At 46.9% G+C, this 23,543-nt stretch overlaps 1 protein-coding gene across 2 annotated transcripts in view; it reads left to right on the forward strand.

Moving 5' to 3' along the window:
- The window catches only part of RARB (retinoic acid receptor beta), a 451,744-nt gene that overhangs the window by 262,028 nt on the left and 166,173 nt on the right, over positions 1-23,543 (forward strand). Inside the window, exon 1 of one of the 2 annotated variants that reach the window (XM_006068951.4) lies at positions 1,856-2,516. The exons of the other annotated variant lie outside the window; for it this stretch is intronic. Within the exon in view, the coding sequence (XP_006069013.3) occupies positions 2,360-2,516 (157 nt within the window). The 5' untranslated portion in view covers positions 1,856-2,359. Of the gene's footprint in view, positions 1-1,855; positions 2,517-23,543 lie in introns of those variants that run through there. 2 annotated transcript variants of the gene reach the window in all.

Here is a 23,543-nt window from a genome sequence, read left to right on the forward strand (position 1 = left end):
GCAAGAACTGAGCTTGCTGGGCTGAACACTGTTCACATGTACCTTCCTAAAAGGGTCTTTGACTCGGTAAGTGTGCGCGATGCATAGTTTTCACGTTACGCCATGAGTGCCACTTAACAACTGTGCTAGCCAAGCAGCACGGGGTGGGTACCCAGCAGGCTTTTTAAAGGCCTGGATGCCAGAGCGCATTCCAGCCCGCGCGCAGAAAGGAGACAGCAGCCGCCCTTCCCTGGGAGGGGCGCGGAAGCCGGCCCCCAGCCCGCCCACTCGCCCTCCCTGCTTTGTGAGAGAACCCGCAGGCCGGAGTGGAGGGCCACTGGATCACCAAGGGTGTTTTAATCCCTCCTGGAGCTGCTTTTCTTTGATGTCCCCTTGCATCCTTTAAGCAAGTTGTGCAAAATGGCTGCAGGGTGGACTGGCTCTCCCTTTAACAGCTCTCTGCCTGGGTGTATTTGTAAACACCGTGTCTGTCCTTCTCAGTGATGGCTGAAAAGCTTTTCCTTCCTCCGGTCGGTGTGGGAGATGTCCAAAAAAAAAATCCTTTTTCTTAAAATGACTATCTTCTAATAAATAGCCAAGTTCGGAGGGGCTAGGAGGGGTGAAAAGTGGCCCTTGGAAATAGAAAACTTTGACACAATCAGTTCTCAAAATCTGCATTGAGTTATGCGGTGGTGGGAGTGGGGGAAGGGGTATAGGAGTGGCGGGTGTGGTGAGAGAGGTCACCCACCCGCTATTCCAGAACAGAAAAGTGATTTTCATTCAGGTCTGGGGTTCCGGGGAGCTGGTTCTAGTCCTGATTCTGAGCAGTGGGCCTCAGACAGCCCTGAGCCTCCCTGAGAAGAGTCACAGCTGACTGTCCTGGATGTGTGCTGTGGGCCGCGCAAGCGCTGTTTCTCTTCGTCCTCACAGCAACCCACGGGGGTCGGCAGTCCTATATTCCCATTTTACAGATGAGCAAGCTGAGGCCCCGGGAGGTGAGATCTTTGTCCCAGGTCACACAGCTGCTCAGAGGTTGAGCTGGGTTGGAACCTTGTTCAGTCTGACTCCCGCATGCACACTCTTGATCACTGTGTTTTATGAAACCCTACATATCTGCGTGATTGCGCGTGTTTGGGGCGGGAGGAACTCCTTCTCGACTCCTTCATATGCTGCCTGTAGACGAAGGATAATTTTTAAGAAATGAATCCAGAAAGCTGGAATTTTACTTCCGAGCCAATGCAGTCCCCTTCGGCCCGCAAGGGACAGAGAGAAAAAGACTATCAAATGGAAAGTTTCTGGACCCGGGCTTCCCCGAGGGGCGGCTCCTCTCCGTGCTCCAGTTTAGGGCTTGCGGTGTTTTTGCAGGAGTGGAAAAACACTCACGTTACGAGGCGTTTACCAGACAGGCGCACCGAGGAATGTCAAGGCTGGGCCGGGGGCAGGCGAAGGGGGGGCGCGAAGCCAAGCGGAGCCCCCGACAACCGGGGCGCAAAGGGCGGGAGCCGGCTGGCGGCGGGCCCGGAGCGGCGTCCCGGTTCCGGCGGCTGCTCGCGGCCCCGCGTGCTGCCGGTGTCTCCCGCTCCGCGCGCGCTCCTCCCCGCGGCTCCGGCTCCGAGCGCTCCTCCCGGGGGCCCCGACCCCGCGCGCTCCCGGTGGCCGCCCGGGCCCCGCGCGCTCCTCCCGGCGCCCCCGGCCCCGGCCCCGCGCGCTCGGAGCGGAGGCGCGGGGCGGGAGGAGCGCGCGCCCGGGCCGCGGGCCGCCCGCGCGGCGGGGCTGCTGGGAGTGCTCGGCTCTGTGAGAATCCTGGGAGCTGGTGATGTCAGACTCGCTGGGTCATTTGAAGGTTAGCAGCCCGGGAAGGGTTCACCGAAAGTTCACTCGCATATATTAGGCAATTCAATCTTTCATTCTGTGTGACAGAAGTAGTAGGAAGTGAGCTGTTCAGAGGCAGGAGGGTCTATTCTTTGCCAAAGGGGGGACCAGAGTCCCCGCGCGAGCCGCCCGAGGACGCGGATGCCGAGGACGCGCGCGAGCCGGGCAGGGCTGGTCTTGGCACCGTCCGGGTAGGAGCCGCACCGCATTCCGAAGGCTTTTTGCAGGCGTCCGCTTGGAAGGAGAACTTGGGATCTTTCTGGGAACCCCCCGCCCCGGCTGGATTGGCCGAGCAAGCCTGGAAAATGGTAAATGATCATTTGGATCAATTACAGGCTTTTAGCTGGCTTGTCTGTCATAATTCATGATTCGAGGCTGGGAAAAAGACCAACAGCCTACGTGCCAAAAAGGGGGCAGAGTTTGATGGAGTTGGGTGGACTTTTCTATGCCATTTGCCTCCACACCTAGAGGATAAGCACTTTTGCAGACATTCGGTGCAGGGGAGATCATGTTTGACTGTATGGATGTCCTGTCAGTGAGTCCTGGGCGAATCCTGGATTTCTACACTGCGAGCCCGTCTTCCTGCATGCTCCAGGAGAAGGCTCTCAAAGCATGCTTCAGTGGATTGACCCAAACCGAATGGCAGCATCGGCACACTGCTCAATGTAGGTTTATTTTTTCCCTTCTTCTACCCAGAAAAAAAAAAAAAAAATGAATTGTCTCTCTTGCATGCAATAAAGACACTGGAAACAAACTGCACTGCTAGCCAGACAAAGGATTTAATGATTTAATGCTGAAAGGGTGTGCTATGCTGGTGTGCATATTGATTCCGTCTGCTGAAAATTTCCTGTTAGATGTTTTCTTCCCAAACAACCCCTCCAGACTCCTGCTCCTCTCCTTTCCAACCCTACCGTGCCTTGAAAATAGTTTAAAAAAAAAAAAAAATGTGCAAGGAGAGGGGAAAAGTAGAGGGTGACCACAGGACTTTGAAACATTCTTCAAGTGAGGCAGTTTGACACATTTGTACAGTTTTTACTAAGAGGTATGCAGAGGGGAATTTCACTTTGCTGTTCTTTGGGTTGACTGCTGGCTATATATATATATATATATATATATTCCCCCCCCCTTGCGTGTTTCAACAATCCAAAGTAATTAAAATATGACATCTTCCTTGCAAGGAATTTGGCCTAATTGAGGTGGCTGCTGCTCCTGAAGTTCACAAACCACCAGTTAAAGCTGCTGCCTCCAATGTTTGCCTTGTGGAGGAAAGGCAATATTTCTTAGCATTGACCCTGCTGCCACCTTTTCAAGTCACTTTGTTGCTCTAAGAAGTTGCTGTTTTGCTAGAAAACTACTGGCAATGAACACCCCTTGGGCTGAGCCATCCATTATTTCCATATCTTGCAATTCAGCCGGGAACCTGGACGTTGGTTAAAGGAAGGGAAACATAAGTGGGGTAGCCCAGTTTTTAAAAAAAATATTGACTATTTGGTTATCTGATGCTGACGGGGTGCCGAGGCCCGCACTGGTCAACAGTAGCCTGGCTGCAGGCTTGAGAAATGAGCAGCAGTCCCAGAAAACCCCACCTTCGGGTGTCTGCAGTGGGAGCCTGCGGGATGCATTGCTGCCCTGACAGTGATTTAGATAAATGGCTCCGCTATCTATCAAAATGTTTTTAGTACTTTATTTGACAATTCATTGGAGCATTAGCCTGAAAATGACATTTTAAATCTTTGTTTTCAAAGAGGTCAAAGTTTAACTGGAAGAAATTGAGTTTTCCTAATAACATGATGGCTTATCTAAAGAAAGGGAAGAAAAAGGAGAGGAAGAGAGGACAATGACAAGATTTAAACCGCCCTCTTCTGCAACTTTTTCTTAAGAATAAAGTCTTGCTTCCAGGGCCAGGAAATCAACAGGTTTCTTAGCTGAAAAATCAATAAACATTTGATGCCAACAGTCTAGCTGTCTGACTTAATATTTCGTAGAGCCATAACCAGGGTAAAATATATATATATATATATATATATCTTTCTCCGAAGGTGCCCTCAGTTAGCTGCTCTTGAAATGGCTTTACTTTCCTGGTTCCTGTTTTCTTTCTGAAGAGCTCAAAGAAATTGTTACAAAATAATTTTCCAACCTACTAAGGGATCTTTTAGATCCCTCTGTAGCAATTAAAACAGTATGAACAGTTTCATTTGGACTCTCAGGGAACTAGAGCTGTCTCAAACTTTTTCTTGTGAGAGAAAGTTTTAATGAAACGTTTTTTAAGGAAGGAAAAAAGAATGCTGGGATCCTGGCGTCAAGCTATTAGACCTAATAGACGTTTTACAAGTAGACATTCTTCCTTTTGTAATTAACCCTCCAAAAGTGCCTATTAAGTTGCAGGAGTTGGGGGAAAAGCTTTGTTTGTTCTTGAACAAGTTAAACAAGGGATTTGCCTTATCTGGGGAGAGCGAGTGGTGAATGTGCCATTCACGTAGGGGCCGCCGATAAGCAAGAAGTGTTGATAACAGCAAAGTTCAGCTAATCAAAGAAACTTGCCTTGAAAAAAGTAAATAAAGGCATCTGACAAAGGGATTTCAAAAATTTCAGTGTCTTTATTTTTGTAAGCAGGGCAATTAGTGCTTGCTGTGGTCAGTTTCACAAGGGTTTCACCCCCCACGCCCCACTCCAGGTTACATGAATAGAATGTAAATATCACTTACGCCCCTGCAGAGTTGGAGGGCTTTTGATGGCTCAGTTTAGTTGTTCAAGTGATTGCATTTTTTAAGCATAAATAAAAGTTCTAACAAAGCTCTGCCATGCGATGTTTGGCTCAGGGTGGCAAAGCCAGTTAGGGCTTTTGAAGTAAAAGCATATTAGGGCTCCGTTTGTGTAAGTACAAACAACAAAAAATCCCCACAACCTTTCCCATTTTACTTAATGACTGTTTTGACCAGAAGCAGATCTGTTTGTGCTCTTAACAGAGAGGAAGCAGTGGGCAAGAAGGGGAAAAAATAGTACGAAATTCTAACCCAAACTATTTTCTACTCTGAGATCCCTACTTTTTATTAATATTTTTTTTATGGTGTGAGTGTGTGTCTGTGTGTGTGTGGTAATTGGAGTAAACCCTTTGAATGTAAACCATACCAGAAGCATTCCTTAAAAGGTGTTAGAATATTCTTTTTATTTTCCTTTTTAATTTTAAAGACAGAAAAGTGATATGCCAACCAGCTGTCGGTTGGAGTTCAGGCCTGTGAATTGCTTCTAAAAATTCAAAGTCAGGAGTAGCGAGTTACTGAGGGCATGTGGTATGAATAATACGATTTAAGACTGCCCCTGGAGGTGTTGGGAGTCACCAAGTTTCTATTCAGATGCCTCCTGGATTATCTTGGGTTTAGGCTGCTCCAGATGTTTTCAGCATTAATTGCTCAGTGGGCATAGGATAAATCCTAATATTTGTGGTCTAAATATAGCAGTTGCTTTCAGTGAAATCATGAGTGTGACAACTTCTTGGCCCCTTTCCCTGTCTTCTCCCTACTCAACACATCAAAAAACAAAGGAGAAAAAGATTTTTTTTTTTTTCCAACAAAGAGAGATCATCTGTTTTTAAAAACAAACTATCAATGTACAATGAAAGAAGGAAAGAAGTACCCTTCCCAAAGTGCCCGGACCTGAATTTTTGGTATTAAACAGTATCTAAATCCTCTCCTAGTGAGATATAAATTGGGGTCAAAGTGGCAAAATCAAAGATACCCTCTGAAAGAGAGACTAAATAAAGCCTGACAGCCACCGTATGAATTGAATGGGGTTTTGAATAAATATTTCGGTGAAAAGGCTTAATTGTTTTTCTAAAGTAGGACATAATTTTCTGCTTCTCTGCCACATGACAGTGGTTACCAACACCATCAGAAAAAAGAGAAGAAAAGGGAATTCTGCTTGCATCTCAGGGAGCGCAGGTTAGGGCCGTTTGAAAGCAACTGGAACACTCACTAAGTTTTCCTTCTCCGTAGGAAGAAAGCAACACTAAAATTTTGTCAGTATCCAGATAAGTTGGCACTTCTGGTAGGGAGGCACTGATGTGCAACTTGGGGAGAAAAATGAATAAGTAAATGTTATTACCAGAAAAGGGGAGATTCTAAAAAGTAGGTGGAAATGCCAGAAGTAGACGTGCGCGTCCCTTAAACCTGGGCTGTGGAATGGATGGGAAAACGCCGGGCAGCATTGGATTTCGCAGCCCAAATGCAAAGCCCTCACACCCACACAGGCCTTCCTGTGTTTTTTGTTTTTTGTTTTTTTTCTTAGTAGATAAATGATCAGAATGGCAATTTCTGATAGGTTAGGTGACCTGAATCAGAAGTTTTTCTCCTCATTTTTGAGGCCTGGCTCTGACCATGTATAACCAGCCAGTATCATCATGAACTTTGCTTTAAAGCAGAAAAGAAAGTTCTTCTGGATATCAGGTTCTTATAATTTCCCTTCAACATGTTAAGCCCCTGAGATGGCTAAGTAGGAAAGAGAATCTTACTGTTTTCTCCTTTGTACATTCTTGTGGAATGTAATCGATAGCTGATCTCAGAAGAGAAGTACATGGTAGATGAAGATTATAAATTCTGCACTCAAGGAGTTTATAATCTTTAAAATGAAAATAGTTTTTTAAAGGCTGGGGATTTTTTAAACTAAGAAATTACTGAGAGGAAGATGAAGATGTAAAAGCACATTGCAAAACAGAAAACGCTTCGAGTCCAATAGGATTTACGAAATAGTAAATTCAGTGTTCATTTTAGGGCATCTTAAAAAGAATCTTCCATAGGGTTTGAGTTACGTATAAGTGCCAATAAATTTATTCATAAATGACAGTTTTATACTTTAAATGTTCTCATATAAATTCAGTTAACTATCAATTAAATAGGTTATTTCAGGAATGGGAGTTTTTTTGATGAAAGTTAATCAGAAAAATCTTGGCTGAAAATCTTTCTAAAAGATATTAGTGTGGAATCTTGCCTTTCAAATTACAGGGTAGTTATGGCTATCATACATCTCAGCTTTTCTAGGATAAGCCACTTTCAAATACGCTTGCCACGATTCCCACAGAAGTCACAGAACTATGCCAGATATTCCAGCATTACGACATCTCCCCGAGCTGCCCCTTGAACCCAGGAGCGGCACAGAAAGCCTTTGTTTGGATCCTATGGTCAGTGTAACTGTGGCTCTCACTCACAGCTTAATTTCTCCATTATAACTGCAGATCGCCCATGCTTCTGGGTCGTTCTGAACATGAGTTCCTTCTGTGGCAAAGTGTAGATCTGTAACTAGAAGGCGTCCCTTGCAATATGGATTTAAGTACTATGACCGAGGTTCTGATGCCTCAAGTGTGTGTGTGTGTGTGTGTGTGTGTGTGTGTGCGTGCCTGCGTGTGTGTATTGGGAGTGCTGGAGAAGTGGAATTGCACGCTAAATCCCTGTGTACAAAGCTGTAATAGTTCTTAGCCAGCTTCTTCTTAAAAAGTTGACGTTGGAGGCGATGGAGAGAGGAGAGTTAACTCCGGTTTCAGATTTATCAGCATCCTGTCTGTAAGTGGCTTGGCCTAAGCACCTCTTGTTAAATAGGAGATGAGATAGCCTGCCCATCTGTAAGATCTAATAACAGCCTCATCACTCAGTATGTTGCCCTGGACGCTCCTCTTTTCCTTCCTGCCTCCTTCCTTCATCATTAAGAAGCATGATTCCCACCCCATCCCAACCTGTGAACCCCTTCTAATGAATAAAAAATAAAAGTTGCCAAAAGTTCTCTCCACCTAGGCAGCAGTAGAGTATGCGTTTGCAGGTACGGTATTCTGTTATTTGTCTGGAGCTCCCAGAGCTGCTTAGGTGGGAATTCCAGCAGGCAATGGAACCGCTGACTTGCTTTTTCTCTGGCCTGGCAGGGTGGGGAGCCGGGAGGGGGGTGCCTTTCAGTAAGATAAGACTCCTGGTCCCCAGCACGATAAGGCGGGATAACAGGAACTGACGTCAGGAGGTGACCCCGCCCTGAGGAGCGTTTCCTCTGTTGGGGCACAGGCTCCCCGGCTGATGGAGTGAAGCAGGGCCAGCTTGGCGGGGCGGGGAGCTAATTGAACAGGGCTGATCCTGGGTGACAGTGTCCCTCCTTCCCCAAAGGAGGTTTCTCTGAACAGAACAAAGAATAGCTTGCCGGGGAGGGGGTTTAATAAGAGCAGGCTCTGCGATTATAATCTCAATTTTAGGTTGTCATGTACTGGATATCTGTTTCCCAGCTGTGAACAGTCTCCCTCTGATGTCTCCTAAGATGGTCTATCCAGCAGGCACCAAATAGTATCCCCCGTGAATCCTGCCAACTCCCCACGTAGAACCAAATGGGCGGGAATTCACATTGTCAGAGTTAATCCCTGGGACTCCTGTTTACTCTTCTAAACTCCAAGTTCCCACCCCATCAGCAGCATCTGACGGCAGGTTAAAGCCCTGACACACCTGGCAGTTTTTCCTTTCCTCTTTCCTTCGTCCTTTTCTCCTAAACGCGATTTAAGACAAGAAAAACAAAAAAATTTTTTTTTTTTTTTACTGTTTTTTGCCTTTATTAGTGTCTGCAATTTGAAGTTCGGAGAAGGTCAAATTCTAATGAAAGGATCCTATTTGATTTTTTCAAGTTCATGCCATCATAGTCTACTGTTAAAGATTATGCTCTTTTTTTTTTTTAGGTTTTAGTATTGAATAAGGAGTTATTCTCCTAATTTGACTCAGATATAGTGAAATGTTTTTGTTGTGGTTGTTGATATTGATCAGTTAATATTGGTCACAGATTACATGTTATCAAAAAATAGCTAAATTTGGAATACTGTGGTAGAAATGATGCAGATAAGACCAGATGAGTGCATCAGCTAACTGGAAAATGAAGATTTGAATTACATTTATCCTAATACTTCTCTAATTTTCAGAGCAAATGAAGACTTCGGTAATAAATCCCTTGTCTCAAAAATGTTAAAGCTTTTGGGGCTACAGTACCTTTGTCTTGTCATTTAAGTTCGTGATTACAAAAAGGCTGTTTCAGCTTCAAAAGATTTTTTAGGGTCTGGCCTATTGGAAAGCTTGGGGGTATAATTAACTAAAATGGAGATGGAGGCAAGCGAAATTTAGTTCCTGATGTTTTAATTTAGCTCAGTACTGCCATGTGTTATTGAAGAGAATTCTTAAAGGCAAACATAATTATTTCATTATGGTCCTCAGAATGCTTTCATTGGCTTTAATGACAAGAAGCTGTATAAAAAGGCATACATTTTAATTAGTCCTTCTTATATTTACATCAAATAAATAACAAATAATTGATGAAAAACAAGTCTTTGGGATGGATGATTTCACATAGTGTGCTGGTTACAGTTTAACGATGAAACATTTCTCTGTTGCTTTGCATTTTAATTATCCAGACATTACAGTAGTGGGGCCGTGGAGCTAAAATACCATTGTTGCCATTTTATTAAAAAAAAAAAAATCATGATTAATGCCTATGAATCGGAAGCGGGAAAAGGTAGCTAGAAGCATCTCTCGGAGGAAGTATATTGCCAGTCCCATTAATGTGACTACGTTTGTTAGCACTCATTTTGATCACTTTTATCTTTTACGCTTCATCCTCTTGGATTAAGACTGTCAGGGGTCTCACCTGCGTTTTTATGATCACATCTCCTAAATCCAGTGCTCTCTTGCTTGCTGCCTGTGCTGAAGACTTGGCTGGATGTACCTTGCCAAGTGTGGACTGGAAATCCAGAGAGCCGTCTTCCAAGGGACAGGCCCATTTTACCTCTGATCTTCTAGGAAAACCCATTTCCCATGATCCATCCGTTTTGGTGTACAGAACACTAATTGTTATTATTGATTTTAAATTCCGTGACCATTACAAGTAACCCAGATGACTGGCAGATAAAGGGTAATAATCCATGGAGTTCTGGAACTGGTTCATGTTTGTCTGGGGTACTTTATGTGATCAATATTAACTGCCCCATTGAAACTAACTGCTGTATCAAATAACAGTCAATCAAATGAATGTGCTTAGAGATTATTTATTGAAAGCTCTAATTGTTCACTGGGGCCCTGCTTATAAGAGGGAACAATAGGAAGCAGAGACGCAGCGAGCGGGTTTGGATGTGCTGGGAAAGCTGGAGGATGCAAAACTCGTCTTTTGCTGCGCGGGCCAGGGGTTTCTAAAGGCACAGGTTGTAAATAGCCTCCCAGGAGTTCCACTGCCACCTGTACGTGGGGAATGCTCTGGAGAGGTGGGCGGAGTGACTTCCTGGCTCTCAGCCCTGGGGCTGTGGGGTCCTCACTCCGAGAATTTCACGGCGGCCTCTCCACCTGCCCGGCACATGCATAACTCCGTGAGCATCTCTCCACCTGTGGTCCCCGCGCTGCGCCTGGCCTGAGGAATAGCCCGTCTGGACACAGGATCAATTTCTATAGTCACGAAATGGGACGTTGCAGGATTTGTAGCAAGATTAGAGATAATGTCAAGGAGGCTTCTGCCCTGCCCTGAAGATACACGGAGGTCCCTGAGTCGTCCTCCTCTGCTTTCAGCGCGAGGCTGTGACTCACCTGCCTTCACCAACAGCCACGGTGTCAGCCGAGCTGGTATCTCTTTCCTGCGTGAGATGGTTCCTCTGTCTGGGGCCCGTTGCCGAGGGGACAGTACTTGCCATGTCAGTGGGATAGCACTGCAGTCTTGATGCAGTGGCATCTATTCACCAAGCCCCGGGACTGAGTGCAAACAGTTGACTTTTACCCCTGAGCATGGTCACCCTCGAAGCTGACACTGTCCACTTCACCCAGGGCTCTGTCATTCAGGGATGGGTTAGATCTTGCAAAGGCCTGTTCAACAAACAGCTCTTGGGTGTCTGCCATATGCCAGGCTCCCCCCGATATATCCCGGTGGCAGGGGAGGGACCCCCAACTGAAGTCCACACCTCCCTTGCTCTTTGGACTCTGCACGTAAGGGAGAGACTTGTGTACACACGCCACGGTGACACGGCCCCGCGGTGACACAAACACAGGATCTCCTTGGGGCTTTGGAAGTGGGTCTGATTACAGACGGAACTAAACCCACTGAGAACCAGAGCTCGTGCCTAAGGAGAGGATCACACGGGTTACACATTTTTGTCACAAGAGGCAGGCAAGAGGTTTTTCTGGGTGTAGCCACCGTAGGTACGTTCTAACTGCAGTTTACAAAGCAGGGTTTTAAACTCCGCAATGGAATAAGGGCATACCTTCTGAACCTGCTTCCTGAAGACTCACAGGATGTTTCTGGAGTGTTTGTTAAATAATGTTTTTAGGGGGTTGGGTCTGATTAGATTTTTTTTTTAATCACTTCTTTCTAAAAAAGTTTTCTTGGAGGATAGTTGATTCACCGGGTTGTGATAGCTTCAGGTGTACGGAAAATCAGGTATACAGCGAATCAGTTACACATACGCATGTATCCATTCCTTTCCAGACTCTCTTTCCCATAAAGGTTGTTACAGAATATTGAGCAGAGTTCCCTGTGCCCTACAGTGGGTCCTTGTTGATTATCTATTTCATCTATAATAGCGTGTGTTTGTTAATCCCAAACTCCTAATTTATCGAGTTTATCCCCTCCCCAGTTTCCCCTTTGGTAACCCTAAGTCTTGTGTTTGAAATCTGTGAATCTGTTCTGTAAATAAGTTCATTTACATCATTTTAAAAAATCAGATTCCACATATAAGTAATAGCATATGATATGTGTCTTGCTCTGCCTTTCTTCAGTCGGTATGGTAATTTCTGGGACCATGCATGTTGCTGCAGATGGCATCGTTTCGCTCTTTTTTATGGCTGAGACGATTCCATCGTGTATACGGACCACATCTTCTTTATCCATGCATCTGTCGACGGACATTCAGGCTGTTTCCACATGTGGGCTATTGTGTCACTTTTTATTTATGATTGTTTTTGAGACTTTCTTGCTGTATAACAAAGTGCCCCCCCAAACTTAATGATCTAACAGATATTATCTCAATATTTTGTGGATGGACAGGGCTCAGCCGGGCAGATCTTCTGCTCCAGGTGATGTCCGCTGAGGCTGCACCCGGCGGGGCTAACATGGGCTGGGTCCCCGGGGCCGGCAGTGGACGCTGGCTGTCGGCAGTAACCCAAGAGGGGGGCCTAGAAGCTCCTGGGCCTCGGAAAGGTGGGAGCAAAGCTGGCACGTGGTCCCTGGGACTGCCTGCTGGTAGGGGAGCAGCTTGGCCCCGCCCGGCTCCTGTGCGGCCACCTCTCCATGGGGGAGTCCAAGAGCACGCCGCCGTGTTTAATCTACACTGTGGTCGTCACATCGTGCCCTAGAACCCGAGAGAACTTGAGGAGCTGCGGTAGGTTCTTGGTTCCTTCTTTAGGCTGGTTAAACACTTGACGAGACCCTCCTCTAATCATGGTCCCTACGTTATTATCACAGACAGTCTTGTGAGGCAGGGATGATTTGCCTCTTTTCACAGAAAGGAAAACTGAGGCTCAGAGAAAATGAGTTTGATAGCAGTGTGACAGCGGAGTGAGGAATTCCTGCACAACGTTTATGCCCTAATAACACCACATGTGGACCACAGAGTGCTTTGGTTTTGGAGAAAGGTGGGAGAGAGGTGAAGGACTGGACCACAGAATTTCCTCTGATTCCATCATTTCTCTCATAAAAGACACAGCCTGTTAAACTGTGCAAGAAGCTAGGATGATGTTTGCTCCTTCCTCCTCCTGTCTTCCGTCCTGTTTGTTGTTGGAGTCTGCACTGACCTGGTCCCTCTGTGGCTCACAGGAGTCTGAGTCAGGACTGAGGCTTTGAAAGGAGGTGAGAGATGAGAAAGAAGATTTTCTTGTTCTTCTAGCTTGCTCAGAGCCCTTGTCTGGAGATGAACACCAGCGGTGGTACCTCTTAAACAGCACTCCTATATCTTCCATTACTGAAAAGAAAAGAAAAACTTCTAGGAAATGCTGAAAAACTTATATTCTGGTCTTTGCCACCTACTTTCAGTATCTGCTTGTTTTTAGGGTCCCAAATCTATGGAAGCTGAAGCTCCAATACTTTGGCCACCTGATGTGAAGAACTGACTCTTTGGAAACGACCCTGATGCTGGGAAAGATTAAGGGCAGGAGGAGAAGGGGGTGACAGAGGATGAAATGATTGGATGGCATCTTCCACTCAATGGACATGAGTTTGAGCAAACTCTGGGAGATAGCGAAGGACAGGAAGGCCTGGCGTGCTGTAGTCCATGGGGTTACAAAAAGTCAGACATGACTTAGTGAAACAGCAACAACAAACCTATGAAAATTGTGACTATTTAATGAAGTTTACATTAATCATCCCGATGGCGGTTTGCCTCACATAATGCCCTTATTTCTGTGGTTGCAAATAGTTCACTCTTCATATCCGCAGGTTCCACATTGACTGATTGGGCCAATCTCAGATGGAAAATATTCAGGACACAAAATTCCAGAAAGTTCCAAAAAGCAAAACTTGATTTTGCTGCACAGCTGGCAACTATTTGCACAGTATTTACATCGTGTTTGTAACTATATGCTTCATGCTTATGCTGTATTAGGCAGTATAAGTAGAGATGATTTAAAGTACACAGAGGATGTGGATGTTGTATGCAAATTCGATTCCATTTTCTATAAGGGACTTGAACATCCACAGAGTTTGGTGTCCACAGGGATCCTGGAACCAGGGTCCTGCAGATATGAAGGAGTGGCTGTATGTTTCAAGTGCAACATATTGTTCTGTTGGGGATTTTTATATACCATGTTCTACCTGTTTCTTTTGTTTGAAATCTAATTGTTGAATTACAGATTTTGAGGCAGCAGACGGGTGAGTTGACATGACTATCTGTGGGTCATGTAGGGCGTTGTGGGTAGATGCTGCCTGCATTCCTGTGTGGCCCCCGTGGTGCAGTAAAGCTGGGCACTCTTCCTGCACAGATTCCACCATCGCCTCGATCGTTTTGGTCTGCACAATGGATCCGTAACGCTTACCTCGCAAACTCGGTCGTTGTTGTTTAGTCGTCAGTCGTGCCCAGCTCTTTTTTCAGCCCTGTGGACTGTAACCCACCAGGCTTCTCTGTCTATGGGATTTCCCAGGCAAGAGTACTAGAGTGGGTTGCTCTTTCCTTCTCCAGGGGATCTTCCTGACCTGAGGATTGATCCCGGGTCTCCTGTACTGGCAGGCAGATGCTTTACCAATGAGCCACCTGGATTGTGTCCCCTTAGCAGCCTGGGAAGTCTTTGAGGTCAGATATGGTGTTCTTTCCCTCTGTCTTCCCGGTACCATCGCAGGCTGCCAGCACAGCTAGCGAAGTGCCTGATTAGCACTCAGTTAACCATGGTTACGTCAGCGGATATAGGTGTTCAGGCACGTCACCCCTTAAGGTCCCAGTTACCTGGTCTCTCCGGTAGGATTTTTTGCGAGGATGGGAGCCATCTGTAATTCTGTTTCTGACACAGTGATGACTGGCCACGTGAGGCAGTTGAGCACCTGAAATGTGGCCAGTGTGTCTGAGGAACTGAATTTTTTATTGTATTTAATTTTAGTTAAATTAACTTTCAGTAGCCACATGTGGCTAGTGGCTACTGTATTGAACGACACAGCCCTATAAGCTCAGCTATTAATATTTTTTCAATATTTGTACATTTTCTTTATTTCCCTTTTCCTTCAGCCTTGATTCACATCTTCTATTGCCGTTCAAATAGCTCCAATTATCTCTTTATGTAGCCCGTAAATAGACTGCAGGAGAATGTAAACAGAATACTGGAGGGCTGTGATTTCAGTCAGTGTTCAACTTGTTTTCCTTCTGGGTGGCACTGTTTTTCCTGGGGCTTGCCAAAGACTTAGCGCTTATTTTGCTAATGCACACTTTGCAGAGCTCAACCAAGACTTGCCCAGAATCCCTGTGGACTGGGCTTGAATGCTGCTCCTTGCGGCAGTCTCGTCGAGGGAGAGGACGAGTTCTAGTCTAGTCTAGCTCTGCACGCCAGCATGGGTTCCAAACGGACACCGTCTCTTCCAGCCTTTTCCAGCCGGTTTTAACTCTGCTTAAGCATGTTGAACTGCAGAGAGGCAGAGAGGAATAGTGGACTGTGCTCTGCTCTGTGGAAGCCTCGGTGTGTGTTCTAGACAGTGCATGCTCTCTCTCAGGAGCGCCTTCTGCACGTGTCTGCGCTGCTCAGTAACCCAGTGCCAGGCACACAGGATGTCCTTGGGAGGTGTCTGATTACGGTTCAGGGAAGACGAACTGGAAACTCAGAACGTCTCAGGTGGCCTCTGCTTTCGTTTATTTGTATATTTGAGGGTCACTCAGAACACCTGAAGCAAACTTGAAGGGGTGTCTAGAACTTGGGAGAGCCACGTTGGCTGTGATGGCAAGCCCTCATAAACACGTCAGCTGGAAAACTGGCCTGCAAATATGAGAGTGGGGTGTCTCTGTGGGCTTCTGGCACTCACTCTGCTGTCTTTGGAACCGAATTTCTGATCGTCCTTCCCATTCACCTTGCCATTCCTGCCTCCCTTCCTTTTTCTGTTCATCCCTAGAAAGGGGGTGAAGAAATTAAATAGAAGACCAAGTCAACCATCAAGAAAAGCTGTTTAAAATTTTTCTTTTATTGAAATATAGTTGATTTACAAAGTTGGATTAATTTCTGCTGTACAGCAGAGTGACGTGTGTGTGTGTTCCTGCTCAGTTGCTCAGTCGTGTCCAACTCTTTGGGACCCCATGAACTGTAGCCCACCAGGCTCCTCTGTCCATGGGATTTTCCAGGCAAGCCCACTGGAGTGGGCTGCCATTTCCTCCTCCAGGGAATCTTCTTGACCCAGGGATCAAACCTGGGTCTCCTGAATCTACCTGCATTGGCAGGCAGATTCTTTACCACTGTGCCAGCTGGGAAGCCCAATATGTGTGTGTGTGTGTGTGTGTGTGTGTATCTTTTTCCTATTCTCTTCCTTTATGGTATCACAGGATATTGGATGCAGTTCCCTGTACTGAACAGCGGGTCCTTGCTTTTTAATCCGTTCTATTAATATATACAGTGGTTCGCATCTGCTAATTCCAAACTCCCAATCCTTCCCTTCGCCACACCCCTCCCCCTTGGTAACTCAAGTCGGCCCGCCAAGATAAATTTCTGAACCAAGGTTTTTTTCCCCTTCGAATGGTTTCAGGTTGTGACTGATTTTTATTAAATAAGCACCATCATCATAGTTAATATTTATGAAGTGTGTGTTACCTGCATATTATGCCAAGAGCGTAAAATGAGTTCTGTCCCCTCATCCTCACAACAGCCTGAAGAGAAAGGCTCTGTTGTGGCTCCATTCTGCAGATGAGACTCCCCAGAGGGGTTCGGGCGCCCGGATCTATGAGACAGGAGAGAGCAGGGCGCAGCCCCCCTCTCAGCTTTGTGTGATGTCAGGGTTCCTTCCCTCTGCCAACTCTGCCAAGTAAACCCCCATTGTCTTTGCAGGGAGAGGGACGGAGCGAGGTTGCAAGTCTCAGAACCCACAGGATAATGAAAGGGTTTTCAAGTGAAAGCTGGAAACAATACATTTTTAACAAAATGGGCAGTTACTCTAATTGCTGTGCCCCTACTGTTCAATTCCTTTTTATGTCCTAATTCATTAAATTATGTGCACACACGGGCTTATCATTTACAGATGTATGCACTTTTAACGGGCTCATATGAAACAGATGTTTCACGAAAGGTAACCGAGAGCAAGTGATCTAAACCCCCCTTTAGTGGGTATCAAGTGAGTATTCTGGCCTGTCACCTGCAGAGTTTTCTGCTATTATTTTGAATTGCAGTGTCCAGCGCGGGGAGGAGAATTTGGTCTGTCCCCTGGAGGAACAAATAAAAACATAATGACCCAAGAAGCAGACATCTGCATCTCAAAATAAAAGAGGGTGTGTGCAGGTGACAGGCAGGCGGTATTCACATGTGGGCTCAGGTGGATATGAATGAGCTTTACAAGCGGTTGGAGGAGAATAGACCCTTGCATTACGGTAGACTTTTTCTTTTTTACTTTTTAAGAGCCTTATTCTATCTTAATCATCACAGTCTTTGAATTCATAACTGAGCAATTATCATGCTCTTTTTTATCCAGAATTTCTCAGTTAATTATTATTTTTTAAAAAATATATATTTTGGCTGCACCGCATAACTTGTATGGTCTCAGTTCCCCAGCCAGGAATGAACCCAGGGCCCCAGCAGTGACCTTGGAGTCCTAACCACTGGACCGCCAGGGAACTCCCTAATTCCTTATGTTTAGATGGAATTGATCCATCGCTGTTGTTAACTGGCTGGAAAATGGATGTGCATCAGTGAACGTGATGTCAGATTACTGTCTCCCAGATTCTGAAAGAGTGAGGTGGGCTCTTTCCACAGGCCCTTCATGGCTCCACGTAAGTCCCCTTTAGTTAATGGTGACTGTAGAATGAGTTTCAGCTAGGTGTGCCGTAAAACCCAGCGCCTTACTCCCTTCCGAGGCTCCGTCTCCCTTGGGAGCTTTCCCGTGGCTGCAGGCGGGTGGTGCTGAGCTGGGCCCCTCTTGCGGCCGCAGGAGGCTGGATGCTCGCGGTGGGCTTCTCCATGCCCTGTCCAGGCCCTCCGCTGAGGCTTCTGGAGCAGCTGGAGGCTGTCCGAACCTCTCTCTTCACATGGCCTCCTGTGACGTGGGCTTCCTCACAGCGTGGGGCCCCTAAGCTCTTCACGTGGCTTCTCCCAGAATGAGCATTCCAGGAGATGCAGACAGAGGCCTCTCGGGATCTCGCCTCCTGTGTCACAGTGTTACTCTTGCCATATCCTTTTGATCAAAAAGAAATCAAAGTGGCAGCCCAGATTAAAGGGGAAGGGCCCACCCAGCGATGTGATGCTCCCTGGAGGTGTGGGTCCCTGTGCAGGCCCTCTTTGGAGACCACGTACGTACTAACTAGAAAGAAATGCACACCTCTTTCAATACACAGTCACGTGGCCTGATACATCCACAGTGCCCTGCAGTGGAAGACATATGTCAGCGACCATTTATGTCAGGACTTATTCAGAGTGTTGGGGGAAAATAGTAATCACGCCTCAAAGTCCACAGTGAAATTTATTGTTTATGGATTTTCAGTTCTCTAAACAACAACAGCAAAAAGCTGGAGCAAAAAGATGGCTGAAACTATGTCATTTTGTACATTCAGAGCTGGAAACCATCACAGGTGAAATATAAAATGGACCATGAAATATTAAGTGGCATATCAGGTTTATTGCATATATGACCGTGAGACTGCATTTTATTTTGTCTTATGGAGCTCTAAAAAAAATCCATGTAATGGATTAAAGGTATTAAAACTCCCATATTCCGCCTGGCTCTAGGCCAGAGAACAGGGCATGATAAATAATCCCAATAGACAGAATATGTAGGAAGGAATTTTAAAATGTATTTTCGATAGACATATTGACCTCCCTAACTAATAAAAATGTATACATGAGGTTAGTTTTGAAGGAAATGTGCAGACCTCACACATTTATAGTGTATATAAATACTGCATACACTATAGTGCTATAGTCCTTAAAATATTTCCCACATCTCTGTGACCTATGGCTATCATATTCTGTCTTTACTCTAGAAGCAAAGCATGGATTTTATATATTTTATTTACATGTGCATTTACTCTGGAAAGGAATAATTTTATTTTAAGTGGGAGCCAAATCAGGGCAGTAACCTATTTTGTAAATAAAGTTTTATTGGTACATGCCCCACCCACTCATTTACCCACTTGCCTGCAGCTGCTCCCCTGGAAGCTGCAGAGCTGAGTGGCCGTGACAGAGACCATATGTCCCACAGAGCCTGAGATATTTACTGTCTAGTCCTTTATAGAAAGAGTTTGCTAATCTTGTCTTAAAACATTAAAAAAAAATTTGTGGGACAGTTAGACTAGAAATGAGTGCCTTGTTTCTCGGTTATAATCATGTTAGGTGGATTCCGGAAGCCACTTCTGGACCAAGCTGGTCCCCAGCTCCGTGATCTTGGCCAAGTCATTTAACTTCTGGAAGCTTCAGTTTCCTTCTGTGAATGAAAGTGGAAGTGAAGTCGCTCAGTCCTGTCCGACTCTGTGCGACCCCATGGACTGTATGTAGCCCACCATGCTCCTCCGTCCATGAGATTGTCCAGGCAAGAAGACTGCAGTGGGTTGCCATTTCCAGATCTTCGTGACCCAGGAATCGCACCAGGGTCTCCTGCATTGCAGGTGGATTCTGTACCAACTGAGCTCTCAGGGAAGCCCCCTTCTGTGGATAATGGAGGTTAAAAATCTGATAATGATACTGATCTCTGCTCTTCTGCACACTTTTGCCACGAGGGAGCAAGGGAGGCGATGTGATGAAAACCCCCCTGGGGTCCTGCGTGACCAGGTGGGCTGCTGGCGGCTGACAGTGGCCGAAACAGCCATCACGTATTCCACAGTGCACAGGATATCTGGGCAAGGATGTCTATGCAGGCTTCATTCTTACGCTCATTTTTCCACCAACCGTTATTGGGCGCCTGCTGTGTACTTCTAGTCACTGAGCATTCAAAGGCAAGGCAGCTGCAGCCTCTGTGTACTGGTGACATGCCCAGCCATGGCAGCCTCGGGGACCATCTTTGCTGTCTGGTATTTTTAGTTGTCCGTCTGCGTGGGCCAAGAACAGTGTCTCCTAACTTCTTTTTAATCCAGCATTTAGCACGATGTCTGGTCTTGCCGGTTGCTCAATAAATACATGTCAGCACTTGGATGTTGCTGGCTCGTAATCACGGTCCCGTCCATCTGCACACCCCCACCCCTGGCGGCCCATCCAAAGTGCTGGAACTTTCGGTTCAAGCAGTCGTGGAAGGCTCTCAAGCTGATCGAGATCGCCGTGGCAAGGAGGCGTTTGGGGAAGCTGTTCCGAGGTCTGTGCACACGGATTGGGGTGATGCGCAGAGCTGGGTGGAAGCCACACCTGAATGGGAGGGTGAGGAGGTCAGGCTGGCATGGTGCTCCGCTCCTCTTAGCCTAGGGAGGACCACAAGAGGAGGGATGAGTGTTCGGAGCAGCACGATGGAAGGAAGGGGCAGCTTCAAGACTTCTGTTGATGTTTTAATTGGAGAGCAATTGCTTTACAACTTTGTGTTGGTTTCAGCTGTACAACAGCATAAATCAGCTATAAGTATCGTTGTTGCTGTTCAGTGGCTCAGTCGTGTCAGACTCTTTGCCACCCCGTGGATGGCAGCGCGCCAGGCTCCCCTGTCCTTCACTTTCTCCCGGAGCTTGCTCAGACTCATGTCCATGGGGTTGCTGATGCCAGCCAGCCATCTCGTCCTCTGCCGCCCTCTTCTCCTTTTGCCTTCAATCTTTGCCAGCATCAGGGCCAGCAAATACATATTTCTATAGATACACGCCTCCCCTCCCCAGGGAGCCTGCTCCCTCATCCCACCCCCAGGCCGTCACAGCGCACCGGCTGAGCCTCCTTTGCTCCACAGCGGCTTCCCGCCAGCTCTTTTACACCTGGTTGTGTATACGTGGATGCTACTCTCCAAATCCGTCCCACCCTCTCCTGCCCCCGCTGCATCTGCACGTCCATTCTCGATGTCTGCATCTCTCTCCTGCCCTGCGGATACGTTCATCTCTACCATTTTCCTGGATTCCATAAATGTGCGTTAATAGGCATTATCTGTTCTTAGCATATCAAGACTTGTGAGTGATGTGGAGAAGGGCGATGGGAGGTTGAAGACGATTGAGGTTAATCAGCACAGGCACGAGCCCCTGATCCCGGAACAATGGTAACTCTGCTTGAAGGGCCCGTGGACAGGCGCTGGGCCCAGTCCTTCACTGTGATTCATCATTGAATGCACACGGTGATCCGGTGAGGGTCATGATTTTACAAGAAGTGGAGACTCAGAGACATTAAGGAACTTCCCAAAGTCACACAGCTAGAATTAGGATTTGAACCCAGACCAGCAGGCTTCAAAGTTCACATTTCTAGCCACATGCCTCAGCTTGTCTGTCAAGATGGAAAGTTCCCCGAAGAAAGGAATATCCCCAAAGACCTGAGCCTTGAGGCCTTCTCACAGCTGGTAAAAGTTTCTTTGAATTATTTTTTCAAGTTTTCCTTAGCAATCTCTTCTTCTTTTTTTAAAAAGCTTTACTGAGATTAAATTTACATATCATTCAGTTCAGGCCTTTAAAGTATACAATTAGTGGGTTGTAACATATTCACAGAGTTGTGCACCTACCACCACTATCTAATTTTAGAACACTTTCATCATCCTGAAAAGAAAATCATAGTGGTTCATTTTATGTGTCAGCTTGCCGTGGGGTGCCCAGATACGTGGTCAAACGTTATTCTGAGTGTTTCTGTGAAGGTGGGTTTTTTTGGTCTCTCTTTGTTTTTTATTTTATATGGCAGTATAGTTGATTTCGGAGAAGGCACTGGCACCCCACTCCAGTACTCTTGCCTGGAAAATCCCATGGATGGAGGAGCCTGGTGGGCTGCAGTCCACCGGGTCTCTAAGAGTCGGACACGACTGAGCGACTTCACTTTCACTTTTCACTTTCATGCACTGGAGAAGGAAATGGCAACCCACTCCAGTGTTCTTGCCTGGAGAATCCCAGGGACGGTGGAACTGGTGGGCTGCTGTCTATGGGGTCGCGCAGAGTCAGACATGACTGACGCGACGCAGCATAGTTGATTTACAATGTTGTGTTAGTTTCACATAGACAGCAAAGTGATTCAGTTACACATATGTCCATTCTTTTTCAGATTCTTTTCTCATATAGGTTATTAAAGAATATTGAGTAGAGTTCCCTGTGCTCTACAGTAGGTCCTTGTTGGTAATCTATTTAATATACAGTAATTGTGTGCTCAGTCACTTCAGTCACGTCTGACTGTTTGCACTCCTATGGACTGGAGCCCGCCAGGCTCCTCTGTCCATGAGATTATCCAGACAAGAACACTGGAGTGGGTGGCTGTGCCCTCCTCCAGGGGAGCTTCCCAGCCCAGGGATTGAATCCGTGTCTCTCCTGTCTCCTGCACTGGCAGGTGGATTCTTTACCACTAGCGCCACCGGGGACGCATACAGTGCTATTTGTGTGTTAATCCCAAACTTCTGATTCATCTCTCCACACCACATTTCCCGCTTTGGTGACCATAAGTTTGTTTAGCAATTTCTTTTTTTTTTTTTTTACTGTTTATTTGTTTATTCAGCTGTCAGGATCTTCATGACATTTTGCGGGATATTTCCTTATGGCACAGCACTCTCTCTGTGGCGCATGGGTTCCAGAGCACGGGGGTTCCAGAGTGGGGTTAGGGTTAGTGGATTCCAGAGCACGGGGGTTCCAGAGTGCCGCACGTGGGTTCCAGAGCGCGGCGAGGGGGTTCCAGAGCGCGGCGAAGGGGTTCCAGAGGGCGGCGAAGGGGTTCCAGAGCGCAGAGGTTCCAGGGTGCATGGGGTTCCAGAGCGCACCGGCTCAGCAGTTGCGCTGTATGGGCTTACTTGCTCCTCTGCACATGGGATCTTCCTGGACTAGGGATCGAGCCCATGTTGCCTCCGTTGCAAGGTGGATTCTCAACCCCTGAGCCACCAGGGAAGCCCCAGCAATTTTCTTTTTTAAGAACTCAAACGAAAGCACTTTGACGCCCTTGTCCCTCTCACATGAAGAAACAGTGAGAAATCACTATTAGGGAAGAAGAAAAATCAGCCATGTTAGAGCATCTCTCTAATCTCAACACTCCACGTAGAAACTTAAGAATCTTTGAAAATGAAATCTCCCCCAATGCGTCCCTTGGACCAGATGTGTGTCACCGTCTCCCTCGCTAGCTCAGTCATCGGGTTCCTCCACTAGAAGCTTTGCAGGTGTTTCCGGTCGCCCCCCACGCCCTGGCCTTCCCGGAAGACCCGCCCCTCCTGCAGGCATCCCGAACCTGCAGACAGGGACAGCAGAGCGATCACACAGCCTCGGGTTTCCCTCTTGTGCCAGATACATCTTGGCTAAGGAGGTGGAAGTGGTCCACTGGCAAGAAAGGGAGCAACCGCCCAGGGAGGGATGGGGATCCCTCCTCTCCCCTCCCCTGCAGAGCCCCCAAGCTGGGGGTGGGCGAGCCACGTGTGGCCTGAGTTGCACACAGAGTCGCCCGCCCTCTGACCCTCGTCTGAGCCGCTCCACCTTGCCTCCCTTCTCGGCAGGGAAGGTGAGGAGGTGTTCCCGCCTGCTCTGTGTGTGCCTCCTGACCCCCGGGTTTGCTTCTAGGGGACTTTCCTACCGCACTGCTTTGACTGGAAAGGAGCAAGTGCATTCTTGCTGCCCCTTTGGCTTCTGTTTTAGTTTTCCAGTTTTACTTTTGGTCCTCAGGCATGGGTCTGCTTGACATGGTCTGTATTTTCTCAAACTTGCTGCCAGGGTCTCTGCCAGCCTCCGGCCAAAGAAGCTCTGCAGGATCACAAGACAGGATGTCAGTGTCCTGTCCTCGCCCGCACCGGGGTCACACCCGTTCTCTTGAACCCAAATCACGTGCCTGCCAATTCCTGCTTATCCGCTTCCTACTGTATGACCTCGAGCAAGTTCCCTCACTAGTCCGCACCTCCAGTGTCTTGACAGGGAGTATTTTTTAGAAATAACGACGAGCTCACTCATAGAGCCGTTAACAGGGGTCAAATGAATTAATACATGTCAAACGCTT

This window comes from Bubalus bubalis, chromosome 1, assembly GCF_019923935.1.
Source record: "Bubalus bubalis isolate 160015118507 breed Murrah chromosome 1, NDDB_SH_1, whole genome shotgun sequence".
NCBI lineage: Eukaryota > Metazoa > Chordata > Mammalia > Artiodactyla > Bovidae > Bubalus > Bubalus bubalis.